The sequence below is a fragment of the Carcharodon carcharias genome, chromosome 16 (genome assembly GCF_017639515.1).
Source record: "Carcharodon carcharias isolate sCarCar2 chromosome 16, sCarCar2.pri, whole genome shotgun sequence".
NCBI classification, from domain to species: Eukaryota; Metazoa; Chordata; class Chondrichthyes; order Lamniformes; family Lamnidae; genus Carcharodon; species Carcharodon carcharias.
In genome coordinates this window covers 59313092-59328899 of record NC_054482.1, presented here as the reverse complement: position 1 = coordinate 59328899, position 15808 = coordinate 59313092, and the positions used below count along the sequence as shown (strand labels likewise).

The window sequence follows — 15808 nt, the reverse complement described above, 5'->3', positions numbered from 1 at the left end:
TGCATCTTATAATGGTGCACACTGCTGCCACTGTGCATCGGTGGTGGAAGGAGTGAATGTTTGTGGAAGGGGTGCCAATCAAGCAGGCTGCTTTGTCCTGGATGGTGTCAAGTTTCTTGAGTGCTGTTAGAGCTGTATTCATCCAGGCAAGTGAGGAGTATTCCGTCACACCTGACTTGTGCCTTGTAGATGTTGGACAGGCTTTGGGGAGTCAGGAGGTGAGTTATTCATCACATGATTCCTAGCCTCTGACCTGCTGTTGTAGCCACAGTATTTAGATGGCTATTCCTGTTCAGTTCATGGGCAATGGCAACTCCCAGGATGTTGATCGTGGGAGATTCCGTGATGGTAATGACATTGAATGTCAAGGGGTGATGGTTAGATTCTCTCCTGTTGGAGATGGTCGTTGCCTGGCACGTGTGTGGTGCGAATATTATTTGCTACTTGTCAGTCCAAGCCTGGATATTGTCCAGGTCTTGCTGCCTTTCGATATGGGCTGCCTCAGTATCTGAGGAATCACAAATGGTGCTCAATATTGTGCAATCATCAGCGAACATCCCCACTTCTGACCTTACGATGGAAAGATGGTCATTGACGAAGCAGCTGAAGATGGTTAGGCCTAGGACATTAACCTATGGAACTTCTGAAGTGATGTCCTGGGACTGAGATGTTTGACCTGCAACAACCTCAACCATCTTCCTTTGTCCTAGGAATGACTCCAACCAGCGGAAAGTTTCCCCCCAATTCCCATTGACTCCAGTTTTACTAGGGCTCCTAGAAGTCATACTCGATCAAATGCTGACTTGATGTCAAGGGCAGTCACTCACATTGCACCTCTGGAGTTCAGCTCTTTTACCCATATTTCAACCCAGGATGTAATGAGGTCAGAAGTTGAGTGACCTTGTTGGAACCCAAACTGAGTGTCAGTGAGCAGGTTATTGCTAAGCAAGTGCCACTTTATAGCACTATTGATGACCCCTTCCATAACTTTGCTGTTGATCGAGAGTAGACTGATGGGGCGGTAATTGGCCGGATTGGATTTGTCCTGCTTTTTGTTTACAGGACATATGCTAGGCAATTTTCCACATAGCCGGGTAGATGCCAGTGTTGTAGTTGTACTGGAACAGCTTGGCTATGGGCGGGGCAAGTTCTGGAGCACATGTCTTCAGTACTATTGATGGAATATTGTCAGGCCCCATAGCTTTTGCTGTATCCAGTGTCTACAGCCATTTCTTGATATCGTGTGAAGTGAATCGAATTGGCTGAAGGCTGACACCTGTGATGCCAGGGACCTCCGGAGGAGGTCGGATCCCTGTGACACTCCACTAGCTACAGCTTGCCAACCCAAAAATAACCAACTTATCTCCACTCTCTGCTTTGTTTTAGCTAACCAATCCTTTACCCATGGTAATATGTTATTCCCTATACCATGTAATCTCATCTTGTGTAGTAAACATTGATGTGACACCTTATCAAATTCCAAGTACACTACATCTACAGGTTCCCCTTTATCCACCTTGCGTGTTACTTCTCCAAAAAACTCTAATAAATTAGTTAAACACGATTTCCTTTTCACAAACCCATGTTGCCTCTGTCTGATCAAGTTTTGGTTTTCCAAGTACCCTTCTATAACATCCTTGATAATGGATTCTAGCAATTTCCCGATGACAGACGTTAGACTAACTGGCCTGTAGTGTCCTGCTTTCTGTTTCCCTCCTATCTTGATTAAAGGTGTTACATTAGTTATTTTCCAATCCACTGAGATCCTTCCAGAATCTAAGGAATTTGGGAAGATAATGATCAGTGCACCTACTATCTCTGCTCTATTAGTTTTCCCAGCACCTTTACCCCAGTGATGGTGATTGTTTAAGTTCCTCCCTCCTGTTCACCTCTTGACTACCAAGTATCTTTTGGAAGTTTTCTAAGTCTTCAATAGTGAAGACAGACACAAAATACCTGTTTAATGCCTCCACCATTTCCTTGTTTTCCATTATCAATTCCCCAGACTAGCTCTTGAGAGGACCAACACTGGTTTTAGTTACTCTTTTCCTATTTAACTACTTGCAGAAACTCTTGCTATCTGCTTTTTTATTGCTATCTAACTTTCTCTCATACTCCACTTTCTCCCTCTTTATAATTGTTTTAGCCATTCTTTGCTGGATCTCAAAATCTGACTAACCTTTTGACCTACCACTATTCATTGCAGTTTTGTACAGTGATTCTTTCAATTTGGTGCTATCCTTAACTTCCTTATTCAGCCATTGATTTTGCATCCTTCTCAAAGAGTCTTTGGGCAGAATTTTCTGTGTCCACTGGCAGCGGTCGTGTTTTGCGGTGTGAGTGGGCAATATGACAAAAAGGCCAAAAATCGGTTTCATGACGTTGTGAATCCAGTTTATAATTGTCCACTCTGCCCATCAATGGTGGACTGCGTTTGGACCAGTCTCCCCCATGCTTCAAGCTAACAGTGCAGCCTTGCAGTACTGGTTGGGCAAATGCCTGCTCTTGAGCTGAGAGCACAGCATGCAGTCCAGTGGGCAAAGCTGTTGCCAATCTGTCAGGTAGAAAAGGATGGAGGAGGATGGAGTTTCGGGCAGCCATGCAAGTGCACTAAACTCTGGCCAACCAAGTGTTAGCCAACATTCTCTGGGATGCATTAACGGGCCTTCAGACTTAGAACACCCAAGCTAACCCACATGTCTCTCTCTTTCCTCCTGCAGGAGGAGTACATCAGGATCATGGAGCCTGGTAAGCTAACTGTTTCCCTCGTGGCGTACAGAGAGTGTAAACGAAGGAGAATACAGCAACAGAGGCGCCCGGCTGCGCAGAGGGAGGAAGAATCACAGAATCACACAGTGCAGAAGAGGCCCTTTGGCCCATCGAGTCTGCAACGACATGGGAGAAACACCTGACCTACCTATCTAATCCCATTTACCGGCACTTGGCCCATAGCCTTGAATGTTATGACGTGCCAAGTGCTCATCCAGGTACTTTTTAAAGGATGTGAGGCAACACGCCTCCACCACCCTCCCAGGCAGCACATTCCAGACCATCACCACCCTCTGGGTGAAAAAGTTTTTCCTCACATCCCCCCTAAACTTCCTGCCCTCACCTTGAACTTCTGTCTCCTCGTGACTGACCCTTCAACTAAGGGGAACAGCTGCTCTCTATCCACCCTGTTCATGCCCCTCATAATCTTGTACACCTCAATCAGGTTGCCCCTCAGTCTTCTCTGCTCCAATGAAAACAACCCAAGTCTATCCAGCCTCTTTTCATAACTTAAATGTTTCATCCCAGGCAACATCCTGGTGAATCCCCTCTGCACCCCCTCCAGTGCAATCACATCCTTGCTATAATGTGGTGACCAGAACTGCACACAGTACTCCAGCTGTGGCCTCACCAAGGTTCTATACAACTCCAACATGATCTCCCTACTTTTGTAATCTATGCCTCGATTTATAAAGGCAAGTGTCCCACATGCCTTTTTCACCACCCCACTAACATGCCCTTCCACCTTCAGAGATCTATGGGCACACACAGCAAGGTCCCTTTGTTCCTCAGAAGTTCCTAGTGTCATGCCGTTCATTGAATACTTCCTTGTCAAATTACTACTTCCAAGGTGTATCATCTCACACTTTTCAGGGTTAAATTCCATCTGCCACTTATCTGCCCATTTGACCATCCCGTCCATATCTTCCTGTAGCCCAAGACACTCAACCTCACTGTTAACCACCCGGCCAATCTTTGTGTCATCCACAAACTTACTAATCCTACACCCCACATAGTCTTCTATGTCGTTTATATAAATGACGAATAATAGGGGACCCAGCACAGTACACCACTTTACACTGGCTTCCAGTCACTAAAGCATCCTTCTGTCATCACCCTCTGTCTCCTACAACTAAGCCAATTTTGAATCCACCTTATCAAATTACCCTGTATCCCATGTCCCATGTGCATTTGCCTTCTTTATAAGTCTCCCATGTGGGACCTTGTCAAAGGTTTTGCTGAAATCCACATAAACTACATCAACTGCACTACCCTCATCTACACACCTAGTCACCACCTCAAAAAATTCAATCAAATTTGTTAGGCATGACCTCCCTCTGACAAAACCATGCTGACTATCCCTGTTCAAACCTTGCCTCATAGATTCTCTCCTTCAGAATTTTCTCCAAAAGTTTCCCTACCACTGACGTGAGACTCACTAGCCTGTAGTTCCCTGGCTTATTTCTACAACTCTTCTTAAATAGTGGAACCACATTAGCTGTTCTCCAGTCCTTTGACACCTCCGCTGCGGCTAGAGAGGAATTAAAAATTTGGGTCAGAGCCCCTGGTCATCTCCTCCCTTGCCTCCCTCAGCAGTCTGGGACACAAATCATCCGGACCTGGAGATTTGTCCACTTTTAAGCCTGCCGACACCTCTAATACCTTGTCACTACCTATATCAATTTGTTCAAGAACCTCGCAGTCTCTCCCTGAGTTCCATACTTTCATCCTCATTCTCTTGGGTGAAGACGGATGTGAAGTATTCGTTCAACACTCTACCGATGTCCTCTAGCTCCATCCATAGATTGCCCCCTTGATCCCTTATGGGTCCTACTCTTTCCCTGGCTTTCCTCTTCCCATTGATGTACTTATAGAATATCTTGGGATTTTCCCTACTTTTACCAGCCAGAGCTTTCTCATATCCCCTCTTTGCTCTCCTAATTGCTTTCTTAAGCTCCACCCTGCACTTTCTGTACTCCAGTAATGCCTCCGCTAATTTGCTTCCCTTGTACCTGCTAAAAGCCTCTCTTTTCAAAGAAGGGGTGGCTGGGGCTCCCACACACGCCGCTAAAGAGCCACAGAGAACTGTTGTTGGTCAGCGCCTAGCCAGACCCAGATGCTGACTTTCATTCCTGCAGATGACCGAGAACCAATGTCGCTAAAGACTGCACATGTCTAGGGAACTCGTCAATCACATCTGCTAGCTGCTGCAGGATTTGGCGCCACGGGGAGATGGAGGGCATCCACTGCCTGTGGCTGTGAAAGTGACTGCAGTACTCCTTTCAGCGCTCCACAGGTGACCTCTGTGGAATATTACAAGCCTCCACCCACAAATGCACATCTATGAGGTCACGGATGACATCTTCATGAGGGAACACAACTTTGTGCATTTCGCCCAGGACCAGGAAAGCCAGGATGCAAGAGTGATTGGATTTGCCCAGATGTGGCACTCTGATCTCTGTCGCAATAAGCAGTCAACTATGTCAACCACCAGGGCTTCCACTCACTGAATGTTCAGCTGCTGTGCAACCACCAGAAATGCAACCTGCATGTCAGGGTCCACAGATGCAGGGATGGCTCCTAGGGAACAAGGGCTACCTGCTACGTGGCTGATGACACCCTGCGGCAGCCTCAGACTGCAGCAGAGCAAAGGTATAACAAGGTTCATGCTGTAACTCGCACCTTGATGGAACAGACCATTGGGATGCTGAAAACTAAGTTCCGGTGCCTGGGCCAGTCTGGTGGAGCCCTGCAATATAATCCACAGAGGACGTTACGCATCATCATCGCCTGCTACACCTTTACAACCTGGCGTTGCAATGGGGAGAGGAGCTGGCTGAGGAGAATAAAGAGGACTTCGATGCGGATGAGGGTGAAGAGGTCCTCGAAGGCGACGATAGCGACGATGAGGCCATCACACTGGCCAGATGAGGCGTTCGGTAGATCCTCATAACTGCTAGATTTGTGGAGGATGATGACAACATGCATAGTCCTCACGTTGCATATGTGAAAGTTGGACTTCAGTCTGACTTATGGCAGCGCGCATACCCTCTGTGATAAGGTTCCTATTATGAAGCTGCAGCGGAGGCCCTAATAGTTGCTCAATTCCAGGAGGACAATAACACGCAATGCAGACACTCCATAGATCTTTATATAGCTCTGTGAATGTCTGACTCCAGTCTGGCAGCTCGCTTGCGCTCTGTGATCAGGGTCATATCATGGAGATGCAGCAGTGAAACTTTAAATGCACCTGATCCTTTGTCAGCTTTCAGCACCTGACCCCTTCAGGAGCATAGCTCACTGCTCACAGATGCTGATGAGATGGGGGGCCAGCCCCACCTTAAAGGTGCTGAGAGCACACAGAGAGAATGACAGAACTCTGTGATACTTGCCCGCCATATTCTGGCAGCAATGGCAAACACCATCGAGGTGCAGATATCAGTAATGTGTCCAGGGAATGTGAGGCCAGACCATCACTTTGGTCTGAAGGCTGCACAAAGCACAGGGAAGAAGCCCTTGACTGAGACACCTGCCTTTATCTTGTGCAGAAAGGTTTCACATCTAAGTGACACAAACATTGCTCATCAGAACAAGGAGCCATAGGCAGGGAGACATTCTTTGGAGTTTACTGACAATAGTGAACATTATGTTGAAGTTTTGATTAACACCCGTGCCCAGACTGTGCAATTACATCTTCTTAACCTTCCTAACCCTGCTGCTACATCTTGGTGCTCCCTGGGCATCCACAGCGGAGTGGAGGCAGCCTGCTGACTGCTATGCCCTGTCTGTGCTGACCTTGATGGGCGATCTCCGGTAGGCTGAGATCTGGAGGGCCTCAGCCTGCTCTTGGTGTCTTTCTGTGTGGCAGTAGCACCCTCCTCAGCCTGTGGAGCTGGAGCTGCCAGGGTCACAGGATGGGCCGGAAACCCCGGAGTCACCTGCGTGGATGGCCTCGGGGTGTGCACCTGCTGATCCTCCTACCTATGGGTGCCCAAGGGCCCCTGGCTGACTCCTTGAGGACAAGGGGTATCTGGAGTGAGATCAAGCTGCCCCATACCCCCCTCAGATACACACTGTTTCAGGCCAACCATGGCATCAGCAATGGAGTTCTGCTCGCGCTGCAGTGCAGGAGCGATGTCCCGGACGAAGGTGTCCATGTCAGCCGCCATCCTACCACTGTTGACCAGTGTTGATCTCAGTGTGTTGGCATGCTGACGCTACCATGCAGGTGGACGGATGCCACCATTGTGCCTTGCAATCTGAGGAGTGCAGCATACATCTGATGTTCCTGAGCTTGCCTTTGCAGTTCCAGCAACTGAGGTATGACCGCGTCTTCTGACACGGACTCAGCAGATTTCTGGCCTCCAGCTGTCCCCCAAATGCCAGAAACCTGGGAAGTCCCTGCCGCCGCCTGCTGTGGATCAGACAGTGCGATGTTCTCACCAGATTGCGATCCCAAGGCTACTCTAAAGCTAGATCCCACTGAGGTGTGTGTCTCTGCGCTGGTGGAAGGTATGGGTGAGCTCTGTGACGGGTTCAATGAAGGTGCCTGCAGATTGCTCTTCAGGGGTTTCTTTGGGGCTTGATTGGAGGCCCTGGGGTTGTGGACTTGGTCAGCTGTTCCCAGATGTGCCTGTGGAAGCAAGGTGAGATAATTAGATAATTAATAATAATTCTGAGATAATTAATTGGCAGGGGACTGCAGAACAGGACACATCACTCATAGCATGGTCGTCTGATGGATGTTGCACTGTTGGATTCTCACTTGGTAGAGCAGCGCCAACCTCACTGTCAGCACAGGAATGGTCCAGATTTTTGCTGGTCGGCTAGATGGCTCTATGTTCAAAGCCCCTGAGGACCTTGATTTTGGACATTCCTCTGCCAGTCTGGACTTAGTTTCATACACTTACGCCCTCAGCTCAGTGAATTTCGGGCTCGGCACGATGCTGAACTCTCCTTCTGCCGCCTTCGTCTCCGTGCTCACTTCTTTAGGCAGGAGTCCTCTCCCCGTTCAATGGATCCTTTTATCCACATCCAATATTCTCCCTCCACCTGGACCTCTCCCTCTGGATTCTTACCTTCTCTTGATCTTTTCATTGAGAACTGTCGGTGTGACATTAGTCGTCTCAATTTCTCTGCTCATCTCACCCATTCTAACCTGTCTTTCTCGGAACTTACTGCACTCCGTTCTCTCAGGTCCAACCCCAACATTGTCATCAAACCCGCTGACAAGGGTGGTGCTGTTGTTGTCTGGTGCACTGACCTCTACCTCACAGATGCTGAGCGTCAACTCGCAGACACTTCCTCCTACCTCTCCCTGGACCATGACCCCACCACTGAACATCAAGCCATTGTTTCCAGGACTTTGTTACTGACCTCATCTCCTCTGGAGATCTTCCTCCCACAGCTTCCAACCTGATAGTCGCCCAAGCTCAGACGGCCCGCTTCTATCTCCTACCCAAAATCCACAAACAGGACTGTCCCGGCAGACCGATCGTGTCAGCCTGTTCCTGCCCCACGGAACTCATTTCTCGTTATCTTGACTCCCTCCTCTCTCCCCTTGTCCGGTCCCTTCCCACCTACACCCGTGATTCCTCTGACACCTTACGTCACATCAACAATTTCCAGTTCCTTGGCCCCAATCGCCTCCTCTTCACCATGGACATCCAATCCCTCTACACCTCCATCCCCCACCAGGATGGTCTGAGGGCTCTCAGCTTCTTCCTTGAACAGAGGCCCGAAAAATCCCCATCCACCACTACTCTCCTCCGACTGGCTGAACTTGTTCTCACGCTGAACAATTTCTCCTTCAACTCCTCTCACTTCTTCCAAATAAAAGGTGTGGCTATGGGTACCCGCATGGGCCCTAGCTATGCCTGTCTCTTTATGGGGTATGTGGAACATTCCTTGTTCCAGTCCTACTCTGGCCCCCTCCCACAACTCTTTCTCCGGTACATTGATGATTACTTCGGTGCTGCTTCATGCTCTCGTCGGGACCTGGAAAAATTTATTAATTTTGCTTCCAATCTCCACTCCTCCATCATTTTCACATGGTCCATCTCTGACACTTCCCTTCCCTTCCTTGAGCTCTCTGTCTCAATTTCTGGTGATAGATTGTCCACCAATATCCATTATAAGCCTACCCACTCCCACAGCTACCTCGACTACAGCTCCCCACACTCCGCTTCCTGTAAGGACTCCATCCCATTCTCTCAGTGCCTTCGCCTCCCTCGCATCTGTTCCGATGGTGCTACCTTCAAAAACAGTTCCTCTGACATGTCCTCCTTCTTCCTTAACCGAGGTTTTCCATCCATGGTAGTTGACAGGGCCCTCAACCGTGTTTGGCCCATCTCCCGCGCATCCGCCCTCACGCCTTCTCCTCCCTCCCAGAAACATGATAGGGTCCCCCTTGTCCTCACTTATCACCCCACCAGCCTCTGCATTCAAAAGCTCATCGTCCACCATTTCCGCCAACTCCAGCATGATGCCACCACCAACACATCTTCCCTTCACCCCCCCGGCGGCATTCCGTAGGGATTGTTCCCTCTGTGACACCCTGGTTCACTCCTCCATCACCCCTACTCCTCAACCCCCACCTACGGCACCTCCCCATGCAAACACAAAATATGCAACACCTGCCCCTTCACTTTCTTTCTCCTCACCGTCCAAGGGCCCAAACACTCCTTTCAAGTGAAGCAGCATTTCACTTGCATTTCCCCCAACTTAGTCTACTGCATTTGTTGCTCCCAATGCGGTCTCCTCTACATTGGAGAGACTAAATGCAGACTGGGCGACCGCTTTGCAGAACACCTTCGGTCTGTCCTCAAGAATGACCCAGACCTCCCTGTCGCTTGCCATTTTAACACTCCACCCTGCTCTCTTGCCCACATGTCTGCACTTGGCTTGCTACATTGTTCCAGTGAAGCTCAATGCAAACTGCAGGAACAGCACCTCATCTTCCGACTAGGCACTTTACAGCCTTCCGGACTGAATATTGAGTTCAACAACTTCAGATCTTAAACTCCCTCCTCCATCCTCACCCCCTTTCCGTTTCTTCCCCCTCCCTTTTGTTTTTTCCAATAATTTATATAGATTTTTCTTTTCCCAGCTATTTCCATTATTTTTAAATCTATACCTTTTATGCCCTTTTAGTCTTAGTTCACACCACCCCCACTAGAGCTATCTGTACCTTGCGTTTCCCTGCTATCCATTCTTAATTAGCACATCCTTTTAGATAATAGCACCACCTTCAACATCACTTTGTTCTTTTGTCTGTGACATCTTTTGATTATCTGCTCCTATCACTGCTTGTTTGTCCCTATAAGCACACCAGCACCCCCCCACTTCTCTCCCCCACCCCCCACCCCCCCCCCGCCTTAAACCAGCTTATATTTCACCCCTCTCCTATTTTTAGTTAGTTCTGTTGAAGGGTCATGAGGACTTGAAACGTCAACTTTGTTCTTCTCCGCCGATGCTGCCAGACCTGCTGAGTCTTTCCAGGTATTTCTGTTTTTGTTTTGGATTTCCAGCATCCGCAGTTTTTTGTTTTTATCTCTGCGTCCTATCCCTCTTGTTGTGTGCCAGCTTGTCCTGAATGAATAGAGATGGACAGAAAGTAAGCAAGACGGCTGTCAGGCCAGCTGATGAGTATGTCTGGCATGTGTGGGTGGTGAATGGTGCCATGGACAGGATGAGGACAATGAAGGTGTGTATGAGAGATTGAATGGTGATTTCCCTTGAACTTGTAATGAGTGAGGTCCCTGTGGATGTGTGATGGGTTTGTTAGTGCATGAGCTAAAAGTAATAAAAAGGTGACTTACACTGATGGAACAGAGAAGATCATTCATCCTTTTTCGGCACTGGGTGGCTGTTCCCTTTCGTTAGGCATTGGCACTGACCACTGCTGCCACCACCTCCTATGCTGGATTAATAATGTTGCTGTCCATCCTGTGCCAAGACCGGAGTTAGAGGACATTACAGTTGACTTCCACTGCATCCAAAAGGCACTCAATGGACCCGTCATTAAACCCGGGGTGGGGGGGGGGGGGGGGGCAGTGCTGCATTCTTTTTGTCTTTCAGGGCCATGTTTTCTTTGCAGCAGTCCTTGACTGGAAGCACTGAGATATGTGCATGTTACTTCACTTTAAACATGGCTCCCAGTGTGATGAAGCAGCGAGGTAATGGTGGGTGAATGAGACCCGGCCCGCCATTGAAACTATGTTTCCCCTGGACTCCCTCCTGCCCACCCCCCACCCCTTCCTTCCCCTGGACGCCCTCCCCTCTCCACACCTCTTCCTCCCCCGGACACTCTCCTCTCTCCGCACCCCTTCCTCCACCTAGACACCCTTCCCTCGCTGCACTCCTTCCTCTCTCCACACTCCTTCCCTTACACCTTCCACCCCCACCTTATACCTACCACCCCATGTGCCGTCTTCTCCCTCATTACCCCTCCTTCCCCCTCCCTGTTCTCCCTCCCCTCCAACAGCTTCATTCCCACCCTCCAACCTCACCCACCTGGCACCTTCCCACCCCTCCTAACCTCATCCCCCCACACCTCTTCCTCTTCCAGCCAATCCTAGACCTTCCTCTCCCACCCCCTTGACCAACATTCGTTCTGAGCATCAATGATGACTTCAATTTTTGTGCGCTGCTTCACAGCAGACCCATGTCCATGAGATTCCACCCAGCATGGATGTTCGTCTAGTGTGCTGTTGCTATCAGACTCCAGCATCTTCTGTTCCTCAGATGTCCGCAATGTGAACAAGCGGGGTAGTGGGTAATTCCCCACTTTTGTACTTCACACCTCACACTTGTCAAGACGTGTTCTACACCGGCGTGTGTTCCTGCCGACGTAGGCAGGTGATCCAGAGAGGGTTGAGCGGTCGATCATGAAACCGATCGCACCATATTGTCCACTCATGCCACCAAACACACCTGACGCCTGAGGGCACAGAAAATCCCAGCCAAAGTCATTTATTATGACTATCCGTTAAAGCGGTAAGCCTGTTTTGGGATGGTAACAAATTGCTTGAGCTAATGTGGAAAACTATTAATGTAAAACTTCCAATTAAACCGATAATTGTTAATAAGACAATGAAGCTGAGGCACAGTCCTGACAATACGACAGAAGTAAAAATGAGAAGATTGATGAAGCTTTCAAAGATATCAACTCCTTCATGCTGTCTGGCTTGGTGATTCTTCACAATTTCAATGCTGAGAAAAACCACCAGCGTTTAGTAATGAAATTAAAGTATTCCAAAATTAAAAGAAGGACAGAATAAAAGGAAGTTTTAATTAACAACAACTTAAGTTAAAGAGAGATTGTTGCTGCTTTCAAGAAGAAAACGTAATTGCTCAGTTTAGGAAGAGTTCTTCCATTGGCAAATGCACATTCCACTGTGGAACTGTGACATACACAGCAATTTGGTCTCAATTACAACCCATGAGGGGAGTTTTATGGACCCCTGCCACCATATTTGCAGGCAGGGGGCAGGGTATATAAGATAAAACAGGTGGCTAGCCTACTGCTTTCCTGCCACCACCAAGTTGTCTTCCATGTTACGGTGGGCAGCTAAGGCATCAGCCAGCCAATTAAAGGCCAGTTAAGGGCCTCATTCCACCTCCACAGCTATAATATATTTTTTTTATTCACTCACATGATGTGGGCTTCATTGGCTAGGCCTGCATTTATTGCTCATCCCTATTTGTCCTTGAGAAGGGATTGGTGAGCTGCCTTCTTGAACCGCTGCAGTCCAAGTGGTGTAGGTACACCCACGGTACTGTTAGGGAGGGAGTTCCAGGATTTTGGCCCAGCAACAGTGAAGGAACAACGATATATTTCCAAGTCAGGATGGTGAGTGACTTGGAGGGGAACTTCCAGGTGGTGGTGTTCCCATCTATCTGCTGCCCTTGTCCTCCTAGATGGTACTGGTCACGGGTTTGGAAGGGGCTGTCTAAGGAGCCTTTGTGAATTCCTGCAGTGCAACTTGTAGATAGTACACACTGCTGCTACTGTGCATCAGTGGTGGAGGGAATGAATGTTTGTGGAAGGGGTGCTAATCAAGCTGTGCTTAATTAGCTGATCTGGATTAGTCAGTCTCACTGAAAGACATTGTCATTCACACATGAACAATAATCACCTGGGCAAGGTAACAGGAGGCAGTTGGCACTCATGGAAGCATCCCAGTATATAAATCAAATTGTTTAGGAGTGTAAAAAGTAAACTTGGAAATAAAATAAATTCTACCATTAAATGATGAAATAAGAACATTTTTCAAGTCGCCAATGCACTGGTGTGGCCTTGACATTGCCTGTTTCCATCCCTGCTTCAGCTCATCTGCTGCTGAAACTCTAATCCATGCCTTAGTTAGCCCTTAACTTTTACAATACCCTCCTGGCTGCCCTCCCATCTTCCACTCTCCATAATCTTGAGATCACCCAGAATTCAGTGCTATATAGGATACAGGCAGCAAAGTCCATCACTTCTGTCCTTGCTGACCTACACGGGCCTCTGGTTTGACAATGCCTCCTTTTTAAAATTTTCTTTCTTGTTTTCAAATTATTTCATGATCTCACCACTCCCTGTCTCTGTTCCACCCCCAACCTTACAACCCTCTGAGATCTCTAAGCTTCTCCAATTCTGGCCTCTTGTGCATTTCTGATTTTAATTGCTCCATCATTGGGGACTGTGCTTTCAGCTGCCAAGGCCCTAAACTTTGGAATGCCCTCCCTAAACCTCTGCATCTGTTTACCTCTTTAAAGATGCAGCACCTAGCTTTCTGAATCAGCTTTTAATCACCTGTCCTAAGTTTTGTTTGATAATATTCCAGTGGAGTGCCTTGGGACACTTTATTACACAAAAGGAGCTATGTAAGTGCTAGTTGTTGCTGTTGGGTGAACATCCCTTATTGTACCAATTACCCTGAGTTATATTCCTCATATCATTCATCTTTACGCCTGTCTGAATAACACTACTAATTAGCATCAGTCAGGCCTATGAGCACTAGGAGGTTGGGTTAGAGTGCTCATAGTAATTTCACACAGGACCCTTAAAGCCGGCAGAAACAGGAATCATTCATAGCATCAATACAAACCAGGTTTGAATTCAGATCCCAGAGATGAAAGGTCAATCTTTAATTCATTGCTATACCTCATTGTCCAATTAATTTGTTTTAAATTAAAGCATTAATTGTGTAACTACAACAAAAGTACACCCAGTATGTTTGTCTCTTCCTACCTTGGGCAGTTCCTCTATCTGATTGGCATCTAAATAGAGCTCTTCCAAAGAACGCTCAAAATTGAATATCTCCTTTGGTACATGTTGAAGGCTGCAGTGGGAATAATCCAATACTGAGATGACTTCTTCTTCACCCCGGAAACATCGGCAGGGTACCAGGCGACCAATAAGTTTCCTCTTTGTTGTCATCTCCAGACACTGCACTGCAATATCACAAGAATAGACACCAGTGAATGGGGAAAAAAGTATGGTTAGAGCAACTACAAGAACATTAATAAAATAATTCATCTGTATTTCTGACACAAAATCTAAACAACAGTGCTAAGATTTCCCCCCAGTATTTCCTCTCTTTTCTTGAAGGTAGTGGAAAAGCTGAGGGGTTGGCGGGAGGGGTATTGCCTTTCTCTGGTACTGTTCTAATTGACCATTCTTCATATGATGCCAATGAGCGTTTGGTGGAACGCTATTCAACCATAGTCACAAATGATCCAATCCTTGGCTGACAGACAGACTGATAAAGGAGGAAATCATCAAACCTCATAACTGTATATAGTTAAAGCTTTAAGGTGCAATCTAATCCACTTGTAATCTTGATTTATAGCATTTTTTACTAAAGTTGCCAATATTTTTTTAAAATATGTACACAATAGCTGGGCGATGTGGTTTTGGATTTCTACTATCCTTTGTTGAAAGAAATTGGTTCCTCACATCGCCACAAGCTCTGATTTTAAGGTGGCCCCGGACTCCCCAACCAGAGGATATATGTTTGTTCCATCTACCCTGTTAACTCTTGTAGCCATCTTGAACACCTCAATTGGATTGCCCCTTAATCAGCCATAGTGAAAGGAATACAAGCCCAGTCTATGGGTGGAATCATCCGTATCCACTGGCGTCGTGTGAGTTTGGTGGCGTGAGCAGACAATATGGTGAAAAAGCCAAAAATCGGTTTCATGACATTGTGAAACCAGTTGTGATCGTCCACTCAGCCCATCGATGGTGGGCTGCATTTCCTGCCTTTGGATGTTGGGAACCTCATTATAATACATTAGCATATCATTATAAGACTAACCCGCTGGACTCAACCCACCGCCCGCTGAATCATCCACCCAGGTCAGCGTGATTTCATTCCAACGTGTTTCACAATAGCATATAAAAAGTGTGCACTTCGCGGGCTGCACTTTGAGGGAAACTCGGAGATAAGTGCACAGAACCGTGGCGGAGTGCTCGTAAGAGATGCCTGTCGGACTTCAAGGTTCAGGTGCGTTGGCAGGGGGCAAAGGCTGCCCTGCAGTTGAGGTGACTTTTGTGGGGGGGGGGGGGGGGATGCAAAGGCTGCCCTGCAGTTGACGGTAGCGCACAAGCACGTGCAGGGTTGGGGGAGGAGTGTGGACGAGGGAAGCGGCCACACATTAGGGACACCTTGTATAACGTGACCATTCCTCTGCAGCTGAGACATATGATTGGAGTCAAGCCTCTAGGTTATCTGCTTACTCAAGCAATGCAAAAGCATCAAAGTGCCACCAAGTTCTCCAGAGCTTTTCAACCCTTGGGCACAGGCTGCAAACTAATGAGCATTTTAGTGGACCACTGAACACTTGGACAACTGGGTACATTGTATAATCACCCTGCTAAAGTGGCCATGGAGCAGTCACTGGTGGAGGCACTCAAAACTCCTTGCAATGTCATCATCCTGATTTGGACCAGTCTCCCCCATGGTTCAAGCTAAAAGTGCAGCTTTGTAGCGTGGGTTAGGAGAATGCCTGCGCCTGAGCTGAGAACACAGCATGCAGTCCAATGGGCAAA

At 47.7% G+C, this 15808-nt stretch overlaps 1 protein-coding gene across 2 annotated transcripts in view; it reads right to left on the bottom strand.

Moving 5' to 3' along the window:
* The window catches only part of lrrc7 (leucine rich repeat containing 7), a 331680-nt gene extending 317477 nt beyond the window's left edge, over positions 1 to 14203 (bottom strand). For both annotated transcript variants that reach the window (XM_041208419.1, XM_041208420.1), the window contains exon 1: positions 14006 to 14203. In XM_041208419.1, coding sequence (XP_041064353.1) covers positions 14006 to 14194 — 189 coding nt within the window. In that variant the 5' untranslated portion in view covers positions 14195 to 14203. The remainder of the gene's footprint in view (positions 1 to 14005) is intronic.
* Between the last annotated feature and the right edge of the window lie 1605 nt (positions 14204 to 15808).